The sequence below is a fragment of the Myotis lucifugus genome, unplaced genomic scaffold (genome assembly GCF_000147115.1).
Source record: "Myotis lucifugus unplaced genomic scaffold, Myoluc2.0 scaffold_33, whole genome shotgun sequence".
Classification (NCBI taxonomy): Eukaryota; Metazoa; Chordata; class Mammalia; order Chiroptera; family Vespertilionidae; genus Myotis; species Myotis lucifugus.
In genome coordinates, this window is record NW_005871081.1 from 510550 (window position 1) to 523208 (window position 12659).

General features: G+C 37.8%; 1 protein-coding gene across 9 annotated transcripts in view; it reads left to right on the forward strand.

Moving 5' to 3' along the window:
• The window catches only part of TUBGCP3 (tubulin gamma complex associated protein 3), an 82477-nt gene extending 70600 nt beyond the window's left edge, over positions 1–11877 (forward strand). For 8 of the 9 annotated variants that reach the window (XM_023752450.1, XM_023752453.1, XM_023752451.1 and 5 more), the window contains 5 exons: positions 4092–4180; positions 4310–4441; positions 6135–6275; positions 7986–8102; positions 10757–11877. In XM_023752450.1, the coding sequence (XP_023608218.1) occupies positions 4092–4180; positions 4310–4441; positions 6135–6275; positions 7986–8102; positions 10757–10915 (638 nt within the window). In that variant the 3' untranslated portion in view covers positions 10916–11877. The remainder of the gene's footprint in view (positions 1–4091; positions 4181–4309; positions 4442–6134; positions 6276–7985; positions 8103–10756) is intronic. The other variant, XM_023752454.1, reaches the window with a different exon arrangement.
• Positions 11878–12659: the final 782 nt, after the last annotated feature.

The following is a 12659-nucleotide window of genomic DNA, read 5'->3' on the forward strand; positions in this document are numbered from 1 at the left end:
GAGATACTGAATATAAGAGCTGTGGAGAATCCTGGGTCTTACCAAGTCCTTTGAATCCTTAGCCTTGAGAAATAAATCAGATGGGTAATTTGATGAAGTCACTTTTTAAAATATGGTAGCATCAATTATAAATATAGGTTGGAGGAGGTGATTATGAAATTGTGAAGAAAATGACTTAGGGTATTTTAAAACAAGAAACATTTATAATTTTTAGCAACACAACTCTGTTTATGGTGCATCTCCACGTAAGTAGGTGCTTCTCACTGAAGATGCCAAAACCATATGGTCAAGTCCTTTATCTTTTAAGAGCCATTTGTGTTTTTTAATCGAAGTTGAAGTTCTTTCAACAACCTTTAGAGGGCAGTAAAGAATTACAAATGAATCTAATACCTCTTAAACTAGAGAATGATCATTCTGGATTTTATATATACTACTATCTACTGTTAGTTAGCCTAGTGGGAGATATATTGTATTTATTGGACTCAGTGCAAATGTTGCTTTGTTTTGGGGAGTCTTAGAATTATATAGTTCTTTGTGGGTCAACTATAAAAACACAAGTACTTACATTTTAACCTTGTTTTAAATGTATTTTCAAGGTGCTGGGTAAAGAGATTCAAGGGGTGTTTCAGGTGTGAGTTGTTAAATTGTAAGTTTTAGGAATTAAGGGACCAAATTATGCATTGTGAATTTAATCTTATGAATAGGGTTCAGAGTCAGTGAGAAATTATGAAATACAGCATATATAGTGTTTGATTACTCACATGGGGAAGAGAAAGAATTGTAGTGCTGCAGGGATTTTAGACTTTTATTATGTGGACTCTTTTATCAGATTTTTTTTTAGCAGGCAGTATCCTGAGAGCAGCAGCCATAGGTCTACTCATTCTCAGAGGTTTTCTTTTAAGAGAGTGCCATTAAGATGCATCTTAGACACAAGAAAAGGTGATTTTTCAAGAAAGAAAACATATTATTTGGTAGTACTTTAAGACTATAAAAGAAAAGAACACATATTTTAACATTGTTGTTAAATTTGCCTTGGTCATGGAAACCTTTGAAAAGGATATGAGTTTAAATAGTCATCTGTTTAAATAGAAGAATGCAGACTATCTGCTTTAATTTTGAGGATCTAAGTCCCTCATTCAGTCAGTAATAGTGAGGGCCTACTTTGTGCCCCTCTCCTTGGTATCCAGTGACGGATATGACAAACAAGGTGCCTGTGGTCACAAGGTGCTTGTGGTCATCACGTTTATTGCCCCTTAGGGCCAGATGCACACTTAAACAAGAGCTTACAATACACTGTGATAAGTTGTTTGACATGGAAAGACCAGATGCTATAGGAATACAAAAAGACACTTGCGCACAAAAACTGGTTGCTGAAGAGTTTTGTTTGTTTAAAGGGCAGTTTTAAATGTTGACGGGAAGAAGGAAGTAGAGGTTGATGAATCCTAGAGTGAAAGAAAGAGGACATTTAGGGCACAGGTGGGGCTGGGTTAGCTTTGGAGCTGTGCTGCTGCCACATGAGTGTGTGGGCTCCGTGGCCAGTGGTGGGGGCTTTTCCACATGACCTAGGAGGGGGAGTGGAGAGAAGGAGGTGGATCAAAGCGTTCAGGATTGAGAGGGCTAAACAGCTGCTTTAGAGTAAGGGAAAATAATGGATTTCTCCACACCATGGAGATTAGCTGAGCTCGGATGCCATGCATTTTGGGTTGACACCAACATAACATGGTGATTGTTTTTGTAAATGTTTTTGTTTTATGGTCATTCAGTTGCATTTTCATTTCCAAATGTGGGTGACATTAAAGATTCTAGAAGATTAATCAGTAGTGGAGAAATTGTACACTCAAGTAAATCAGAGATTATCAACAGAATTAATGAGTTAATCACTACAGGTCTTCTTATCAAACTGTCTTAATGCCAGAAAAAATATTTCTGTTTTGCCAAGGAGCTCAAAAATGAAATGTGAAAATGTTAGCAAAAATGTGCCACCTACTACTAAAAACCAATGCATTAAATATCTAAGTACTGCAGGTTTGATTGTCGGTGCGACTCCAGTGAAAAAAAAACTCCAGAGGAGACCCCAAGAAATACAGACTAAAAGAAACAATAAAGACTTGAGCTTTCCTGGAATTGAGCTCTTTTTATTATGCATAGAAAATTGATTTGGAGCTAGATGGTGAAAAGTAGCCACGAAAAAAATATTTTATGCTTCTGTAGTAAGTAAAGGGTCGCCCAGAGTTAGCAGTGAGAGTAATCTAGTTAATACTTTCATAAGAAATCTACAGGAGTATATGAAGAAACTACAGCTTTGTCAGTGATGTTAAACTTTCTCTGGGAGAAAAATGTCAATGCAGATAAGCGTAAACTACAGTATTCACAAGGCTGGAAAACAAGTTGATGGCGTTCACTGTGAATACATGCAAAGCAGTGCATTTTAGGAAATATTCATTTAGGAAATGGAGGGTAGATTCAGAGACATTGGATATCACAATGAGACCTGAGTGTCATTATGTTTGATTTGTGAAGACATTACTCAATTTGTTTCCCTGTGAAGAAGTCCACCAGAATTCTGTGATAAAATGAAGAGCATTAAAAAAAAAAACTTCCATAAATGATATCTAGATTTATATAACTTTGTGTCACTAAAAAGAAATCACACCCTAGAAAGGTCTTGCTGACCAGTATGTGCTGTGCACATCTGCACAAATGTTGCATGTTTACAAATAACAGACAGTGTTCCAGGTAAGGCTGCCTGGCTCCAGGGGGGAAGATCCAGTCTGTCATCCCAGCTCAGGGTTAAAACCCAAAATGGAAATGGTAGTCACCATTGAAATGGCAGTAAATGGTAGTTACTTCTCTAGAAGCTTACTTAAACCGTAATACGGATGAATACCACTTAAAACAGCATTTTATTATGCTCTTTACATTGAAAAGTAATTTTGGTTAAATAGGCTATGAGTATTAGACTAGAAATCTTAGCCCCACTTGATAGTTTCAGTGAAAAATAAAGTACATTCTTCATTCTCGCTTACAAATGAAATGTGAAGCTTATACCCTGTTCTTTAGAAGAATATTTGCCATATTCATGGAGTACGGATTCCTAATGGTGTGGAAGAGATCAGGTGTATTTGGAGCACATGCTGATCTTCTGAGGTGGCTGTGCTATTTCTTCACTGGCCAAATAGTACATGTTAGACCAGGCCAGCAAAACCCCCAGTGCCACTTAATTCTGGAGTATTTTGTAAAAGTATATATTGTGACTGTTATTTTTTTCACACCTGTTTATATATTTTACTTCCACATTATTGTCTGAAGAAGGGACAAGAATGATTTTTCAAATAACTGCATACAGCAACAAATTATTTATCCAGGGAGCTGATTAAAGGTATTTGGAGTTATAACAGTATGTCAAGTCTGACCCCTATTTAAATCTCTATGTAGTCCGTCCTCTGAGGGCCCCATCTCTGATTGAATCCTCATGTACAATAGTGCCCCATCATACTTGGGTAGTTTTTGAGCAAAAATTAAAAGTGCAAGCAGAGAACGTCTGCTCCGTGGTGACCTTCAAGCCTTTTGATGGTTTTATAATCTCATAAAGAATAGAAGCAGGGTCGGCTCCCTCCAAGGTTCATTTTTCTCTCAGGTGACAAGGTCACATTCGGGTCCTTAAGGAAATATCACTTTTGTCTCCAAATAGCTAGGGAATAGTAACTGTTTCATGCACAGTAGGGAGATTAATTGTAAAGAAGCCATAAAATTGAGCTTGCATTTATTCAAGATACTGCATTATTATAAGATAAAAATTTTTATTCAGTTTTCAAATACAATTATTTTGTTTTATGCCATTCTTTATTAGCTCCTTATAGTCTGTAAAGTAATATAGTGCTACTTGAATAGATAGTAAATCCTTTTTTTAGCTTGAATGGCACAGAAATTGATTATGAAAGGGTTGTTTCTTTCTTAACGGGTGAGGAGTTAAAGCTAATGATTTTTTTTTTTTTAAAGCTATATTGTAGATACACAGTAGGGAGAGCATGGGGTTGATTTTCAGTGCTTTTCCCTGTGGTCTCTAACATCAGTCCTCTTGACTCTTGCAGAGTTCTCTGGCGTGCTGCATCACTGTCACATTCTGGCATCTGAGATGGTCCATTTCATTCACCAGATGCAGTATTACATTACATTTGAGGTACATTTGAGTCATTCCTTGATTTTAGTTTAAATAAGTCATGTCTTATGACTTTGCATGGTGTTATTTATGGAAGATACTATACTAGGAAGAACACAGTCTTACCCTAAGTGTCATATCATTTCCTAGGTGCTTGAATGTTCTTGGGATGAACTTTGGAACAAAGTGCAGCAGGCCCAAGATTTGGACCACATCATTGCAGCCCACGAGGTGTTCTTGGATACCATCATCTCCCGGTGTCTGCTGGACACCGATTCCCGAGTAAGGCTGATGTGTGGTTTAGAAACAAGAAACAGAAAAGATCATAATCTCCTTTTCTCGAGTTCCTGTCTAATGGAGAATCTTAGTTACCTGATGCCCACAGTAGTGATTAAGACAGTCTTATTAACAGTTAAATGTTCACAGCGCACTGTTTGTAAATACAGTTGGAACAATAGTGCTGAAACAAGCATGCGCTCTAAAGTGGATGTGAAGATGGCAAAGTGTGGGATAATGTCCATTCATTTCCTAGGTGTAATAATATCCTCTTGTGGTTCTTCAAAAGAGAAAAACTAATCATGAGTGATGGCTTTGATGTGTGGAGGGATAATATCTGAACAAAGTAAACCCAGCAAGGCATGTGAAAACAAAACAAACAATAACCTGTCTGAAAGTCCAGAAGAATGGTGTGAGAAAACGCAGGGCCCTCCAGGCTCCATGCTCATTTTCTCTTTTTAAAATATATTTTTATTGATTTCTGAGAGGAAGGGAGAGGGCGAGAGAGATAGAAACAACAATGATGAGAGAGAATCATTGGCTGCCTCCTGCATGCCTCACACTAGGGTTTGAGCCCGCAACCCGAGCATGTGCCCTTGCCCAGAATCGAACCCAGGACCCTTCAGTCCGCAGTCCAACGTTCTATCTACTGAGCCAAACCAGCTAGGGCAAGTGATTGTTAAATTTTAACACACAATTTTTTCTCCTTGACTATTGAAATTATCTTTTTCCTCCTCAAATTATTAATGGTTTTTTAAAAAATCTGAGATGGCCAAGGATAGAGTTGATTCTCTTTAGTTGTGGCACATGGTGCCGTCAGTCCAGGAAAGAGCTCTCATGTTCGTTAGGTTCCCCTGACCCTTTCACACCATTGGTGCCCGTGTCAATGTGTTTGCTATATAACCTTGTGCATATATATATGTACATATAATTTTGCATGGACATAGTGTTTATTTACATAAATGATTTTGTGCTGTAGGTCTCTTTCTGTCTCTTCTTCCGTGCTCCGTGCTGCCCTAGGAGAAAGAATAACTAAACTATGGTAGCTGTATACTGAAGACCACTACACCGCAGGCAGTGAGCTAGGGAAATGTTCTGTGGCCTTGATGTTTCAACACATTTAGAGTCCCGTCCCCCCCCAATGGGCAACCACCTTTTCATTCCTAGTATAAAATATGATACCATTTTTTATAAAAACCTTGCTGAATTAAAAAATATATATTTTATTAAGAATTTCCTTTCTTATAGTCTTGGTGTGTGGTTTTGCTATGAATCACCAAACCAAAAAAACAAAAACCCTTGAAGTACTTTCCATTCCTTTCCTTTCTGAACTGTAGAATAGTCCAGCTCCTAACTCAACCACTTACTAGTAGTTTTGACACTTGGGATAGCGCTTAAAGTTTGTAAGATTTTTGTGGGAATGGAGGTAATTTGCATAGAGAGTTTGGGGTATGTCATACTGGCGTTGCTATGATGATACAGAACTACTATGGGATTTTGCCAGGACCTGGTATAGTGCTGCTACATAGTAGGTGTTCAGTAAATGTTTGATAATGAATGAATGAACAACTAATGAGCATTTTGAGAATGTGAGTTGGTACCTTGTTTTATAGTATCTTATTACTAATTATCAATATTTTATTTGGAAAACTTAGTATGTTGGGGCTGTATTCATAAAAAAAAAATGTCATCTCTTTAGGCACTTTTAAACCAGCTTAGAGCCGTGTTTGATCAAATCATTGAACTTCAGAATACTCAGGATGCGATATACAGAGCTGCCCTGGAAGAGCTGCAGAGACGGTTACAGTTTGAAGAGAAAAAGAAGCAGCGTGAAGCTGAGGTATGGTTTTTATACTAGTGGATTTATTAGTTTAAATAATGAACGTATTGCCATTATAATAACAAATAAAACAAATAGTTTTCATGCTGAAATGTTCCTAAAGCTGAGACTGTGCTCACATCCACATTTGGAGTCCTGAGGAAGAGCTGTTTTAAAGGGAGAGGTCACCATCACTACCATCATGCTTTAAGAAATAAAGGTGACAGTTTTCACAAGAATCACAAATCTCTTGCCACTTTTCATTAGTAAGTGTCGAGATGCTGATATCTATATATTGCTGCCGTCTCAGAGTGGTACCCGACTCTGCATTGCTTTCTGTTTGAAGCTGTGGATTCATATATACTTATGGGAACCAAATTTCTACACATATGGCTATTTTCAGTGACCTCACTAAAGTATTTTGTGTCCTCCATGACCTTGAATTATTAAGATTTATTGATCAACTTTGTCTGTTTATAAGATTTTTTGTATTTGACATAATTTGTATAATCTTTTACTTTTTAAAGATGCTTATTCTTGGGTTGGTGACAGAGAATTATTTCGGTTAATATGTCTTGATTAGTTTTATTTTGAGTATTTGTTGCCTTAAAATTAGTGATAGAGGATCATGTTTACCTTGAAAATTTTACAACTTAGAGCAAAAATTATTTCTTCTGGATATTTTAGAAACAGAGTAGTTGCTTCATTGTTTTTTGCCAGGTGTGGTTGTCTGTGATTATGAAATGTCAGCGCTTGTGTGCACTGAGAGGCACGCCTAGACACCAAACTGAAGTTCAACCCCAACCCCAACTCACGGGCTCTGTGCCTTGTGGTGACTTGACTGACTTCTCTAAGACATAGCTTCCTTTTTGTAAAATAGGAGTGAGTTACTTATTTACACGTGGTAATAATATGTCAATTATTTAGTATTTAATAGTTATTCAGTAAATGCTAGCCACTACTGTGACATTTAAAACTGCCCAGATGCTCCAGAGAATTTGCTCTTCTGGAAAATTACTGAACTATGTAAATCTACAAAAACCAGTCTTTAGGATTTTCATACTCTGATAATAGGATGGCTGCCAGTTGTGTGGGGAGTGACGATTCTCTCTCCAGACTGTTAACCATCAGTGCTGGAGTAGAACAAGATCTACATAATAAATAGTCATCTGTTTAAATAGAAGAATACAGACTATCTGCTTTAATTTTGAGGATCTAAGTTCCTCATTCAGTCAGTAAAAGTGAGGGCCTACTTTGTGCCCCTCTCCTGTCGCGACCCACAGGTTGAGAACCGCTGGTCTAAGGGGTGCCAGTCTTTGACCCATCTGGTTCCACTTTTATGTATACCATCTGCATTAAAAATATATGCAAAGTGATGGAAAGATACAAGGCTGTTTATTACAGTATTGTTAGTAATAGCAAAAGACTTGTTTGTGACAAATTATCTAAATTGTTACATGTTCTAAAGTATAATACTGTAGTTATTTAAAACAATGAGGGAATTCTGTATTTGCTCATATGTATTAATGTATTTCCAAGGTACATTATTAATTGGGGATAAAGTAAGCTAGAGAATAATTTGGCATCAGAAAATTATCATAGAAGTTTTTAGTAGTACAGAGGGACATAGAAAGCACCCCCCGGCCCCACTCCTGACATTTCTTCTCAGCCCTACACTAACAATATCTTCCATCCAGATTTCAATTTAATTTGGTACTTCTGACTCTTCAGGGTCAGTGGGGAGTGACAGCAGCAGAGGAAGAGGAGGAGAACAAGAGGATTCAAGAATTTCAAGAGTCTATACCAAAAATGTGTTCCCAGTTGCGAATATTGACACATTTCTACCAGGTACATATTAGAGCAGTGATGGCGAACCTATGACATGCATGTCAGAGGTGACACACGAACTCATTTTTTTGGTTGATTTTTCTTTGTTAAATGGCATTTAAGTATATAAAATAAATATCAGAAATATAAATCTTTGTTTTACTATGGTTGCAAATATCAAAAAATTTCTGTATGTGACATGGCACCAGAGTTAAGTTAGGGCTTTTCAAAATGCTGACACGCCGAGCTCAAAAGGTTCGCCATCACTGTATTAGAGTAACAAAATGCTGTCCAAATCACATTGCTCATTTTCTGTAATGGACAGTTGGCTGTCAAAATGATTAGAAAGGAATTATTTCAATCAATGTAGTGGTGAGTAGCACCCACAGTGGTTCCCAACCTTGGCTGTGACCTGTGGTGCAGCCAGGTCTGAGAACCCCTGCCTGGGTGGTTCTAGTGTTACCAGTGTCGGGGGAAGGAGGGGGTGGCTGCTCTGGGAAGACCAGCGTGCATCTCTGCAGCTCAGACCTGGAGGGAAGTGCACAGGGAGGTACTTCAGGATCGTAAGTGCAAGGAGCTGCCGGGCAGCCAGGGGGCTGAGCTCAGGGAGAACAGGTCTGAAGTTGCTGATGAGGGAAGCTGGTCCACAGAGTTCATATTTCTATTTTGTGGGTTTGGTTTCTAATTTCATCTGTTTCTCAGTGTGATTTTCATGTTGAAAATACAGAAGAAAAGATTTTCATGAAGAATTTTTTCATTTGGTTGCTAATAACTAATTAGAAAGGCAAATCAAACTTTTAAAAATTACGTTTTTGTGTGCTACGATAGTCATGTGGTTCAAAACTTAAATGAAGCACCACCACATTGTACCATAGGCATATCGTGTGCTTCCTGCGATCTTCATAGCTTTGAGTTTTGTATTTTTCTGGAGTATATCTAAGGGGGAAGTGTGTCCCTTTTGCAAGTGCTCTTACTCTGACATTAGCCTACTATTGCATTTTGTTGGAAGCATGTTTCATAAGTGGTAGTAATGACCGGTTTATGTTCATACAGACATTTTTGTTGGATAGTGTTTTGATAATTAAATGCTTTCTTTACCCAGTGTGTTGTACATATAGTATGTATTCATGGTTCTTAAAAATGGATTCCTAATTATTCTACACAAAGAGATTCGTGCAATAGTTTTCCTCCGGCACCCGGGACCTAGGCCTTCGCTCCTGCTGGAGCCGCCTTCTGTCCTCCGTCTTCGCGGCTCCGGCTCACCTTCAGTCTTCGCTCCGCTGCTTGGAACCTACGTATGCAAATTAACTGCCATCTTTGTTGCACCCTCTCGCAATCTGGGACCCCTCGGGATGTCAGAGAGCCGGTTTCAGCCCGATCCCGCAGGCTAGGCCAAGGGACCCCACTGGTGCATAAATTCGTGCACTGGGCCTCTAGTTTTTTAATTATATATTTTTAAAAATACTTTTTTATTGATTTTAGAGGTAGGAAGGGAGAAGGAGAAAGGGAAACATCAATGATGAGAGAGAATTAGTGATTGGCTGCCTCCTACATGCTCCCTACTGGCAATCGAGCCACAACCCGGGCATATATCCTGACATACTGACAGGGAATCAAACCATGATCTCCTGGTTCATAGGTCGACACTCAACCACTAAGCCACACCAGCTGGACAGACGTTTTTATATTTTTAGCAGTATAATCCCTTAAGAACTTTCTTGTAAGTCTTCAGTCATCTAAAAAGACAAAGTGATATTCACACACATGCACACTATATGCTTGTTCAAATATAAAATTACTTTGCATAATATATGAGTCTCCACACATAGAGCTCTCCAGAAGCAAGGAGAGGGGAAGTGGCAGCTGTTAGAGTTTAGGAAGGATTGACAAGTATGGGGGTGTTTCAGTGACTTTTTCTCTGCAGACAAGCACTTTCCCAAACCTGAAAGTATGGAGACTAAACAGCACATACCTTGATAAATAAATGTCTGCTAGCTGTGCCACAGGTTGTGCAACTTGATGGGTGGAGTTTGGACTTATTAAGTAACTCCTTCAACCCTAGTAGAAGCAGTGGGTCAGTTTGTTGTATTTAAGTCTGAGTAAACTCTGACATACATTGTCTTTACTGAGCCGCCTTGGAAAGGAGGTGATACAGCCACATTCTGCCCTACCCTTTAGGATGGAACCCTAAAAATATGGTTGAGAGCATGTAGCCATTTTTTATATTCTCAATTTGTTTTCTCAGCAGGGCTTTGTGATTAAATGCTCTTACTAGTATAACTCATATGAAAGATGAAAAGTTTAACACTAAGTTTTTAAGGTAAAAAGAATAGGATGTTTTAACATCATTTGCTTTGCTCTTTTGATTGTTCTTGTAGAACTTGGGGCAAAATGGAAAAATCTATTGGTTAGTTCTTTTAGATAAAATTTATTGGTTGCTAATTTGTATTTGTAAAATGGACATCTCTTCCTAATGTGGGTTCCATTAGGTGGGTAAACCGCAAGGTTCTGGAGCAGTTCCCATTACTCAGGACACTTGCCATCGTGGTGTTTATGTTTGGAAGGAAAAAATAACCCCATGTGGGAATACATTGGGGAGGTAGGGAGGCGGGGGGCATGTTTTGTGGATAGTTCCTTTCTGAAATGAATATTTTGCTCTTTTTGTTTCTTTTTAGGGGATTGTGCAGCAGTTTTTGGTGTTGCTGATGACCAGTTCTGATGAAAGTCTGCGGTTTCTTAGCTTCAGGTTGGACTTTAATGAGCATTATAAAGCCAGAGAGCCAAGACTTCGAGTGTCCCTGGGCACCAGGGGGCGGCGAAGTTCCCACACCTGACTGTTTCCTACCGGGTTAAGGAGCTGCAAATGCTATTAACTGCATTATTTGACATTAATATCACATTTAAATTCTCAAGGCAACTGGCATGCTGCGGGCACCCACCATTCCTGCCCACAAATACTCAGTGTTTCAAAGGCATGGCATCTGGTAGAATCAAAGTCATGTTTTTATACATTGGAGTTGAAGATGTTTGTAATAGCACTAAATTAAATAGGCTGGTTTGCACTATTCACATTTATTTTTTAAAGTCTTCATACTTCAAGGATACCACACTTTGTTGAGGCTTCTTAAGCTCATCATGATATAATTTATATTTGTCAATTTTTAAAAAGGTCACAGTTTCTTTTAGAGAAAATTAGGGCAATGGATATTAATCAGTTAAGATGGTAATGTCATTGGTATTTTTTTAACATCCTCTTTAGAGGCAATTTTTGTTAATATAATCAAATTAAATCTAAACAAAATGTCCCTACTAAGAAAATATATAGAGCATTTTATTTTGTTTCTTAGTGTTGTAAAATATTAACCTCTGTAAGAACCTTTATAGCTTAGTGCATTTACACATTTATTCTTTTCAAAGTTTACATTTTTTATATTTAATTTGCGCTTTCAGATGACTGCTAAAATAGTGTAGAACAAAGTAAGAGTGATGTGGAACAAAAACATCCTTAAACCTAGATTTTTTGAAACCATTGGCTGAAGTGTAAATATGGATGACTAGAAGGTTAATGAAGTATTTTATTTTCAAAATTCTGATAAGCATTGGGAAGAAATTGACTTGAATAATGAAGGTTTCCTTTTTCCTTGCCTATTTTTTCATTGTAAATATTTATATACTACTGACCAGATGTTGGAGGGAAATGTTTTTGTAAAAATGTCATATTAAGTCACATAAATCTGCCTTTATTATGTTGCATAAGTGAAAACTTAGAAAATTAAAAGCAATTATCTTTCACACGTATTGGTTCTTTCTTGAGGAGTCTATGGAGACACAGTCCACTTGCCAAGTTTTGGGGGCAGGGATTGACAGAGTTCGATTTAATGTGCTTCAGTATATGAATTATTTTGTCAGCAAAACTAACAAATTAGACAGTGTGTAAGTTTCAATGTAGAGTCAAAGGGAATATTACCCACCCAGTATTCACATGATATAGGTGACCTTTCATATCTGTGAGTTCTGCATCTGCAGGTTCAACAAATCACAGATCAAAAATATCGAAAATAAAAAAAGTCATGCTGTTGCTGATGTGTAGTTAGGCCTCCATGGTTGTGTCTGTACTGAACATGTACAGATTTTTCTTGTCATTCCCTACACAATACAGTATAAATTATTTACATAACATTTATGTTAGGTATTCTAAGTAATCTAGAGCTGATTAAAAGTGTACAGGGGATGTGCGTAGATATATGCAAATATTACGCCATTTTATGTACGCAACTTAAGCGTCCTTGGATTTGGGTATGAGTGTGGGGTCTGGAATCAGTCTCCCACAGATACTGGGGATGACTATATACCCTTTTATTTATCTGATATCCACATCTGATTCCTGTGGAGTCCTGGCTATGTAGAAAGGAATCCATGGTGAAGGTCAGAACGTTTTAGGTTATACATTCTATTTAGTTAACAAATTCATAAAAGCAGAAACTTGAAGCAGCTTTCCCGATGCAAAGCTTCTCAGAAATGGAATGTGTACTGCAGTCTTCAAGAGAAATTGCCCAAAGTGTTTTGACCGTGGAGCTT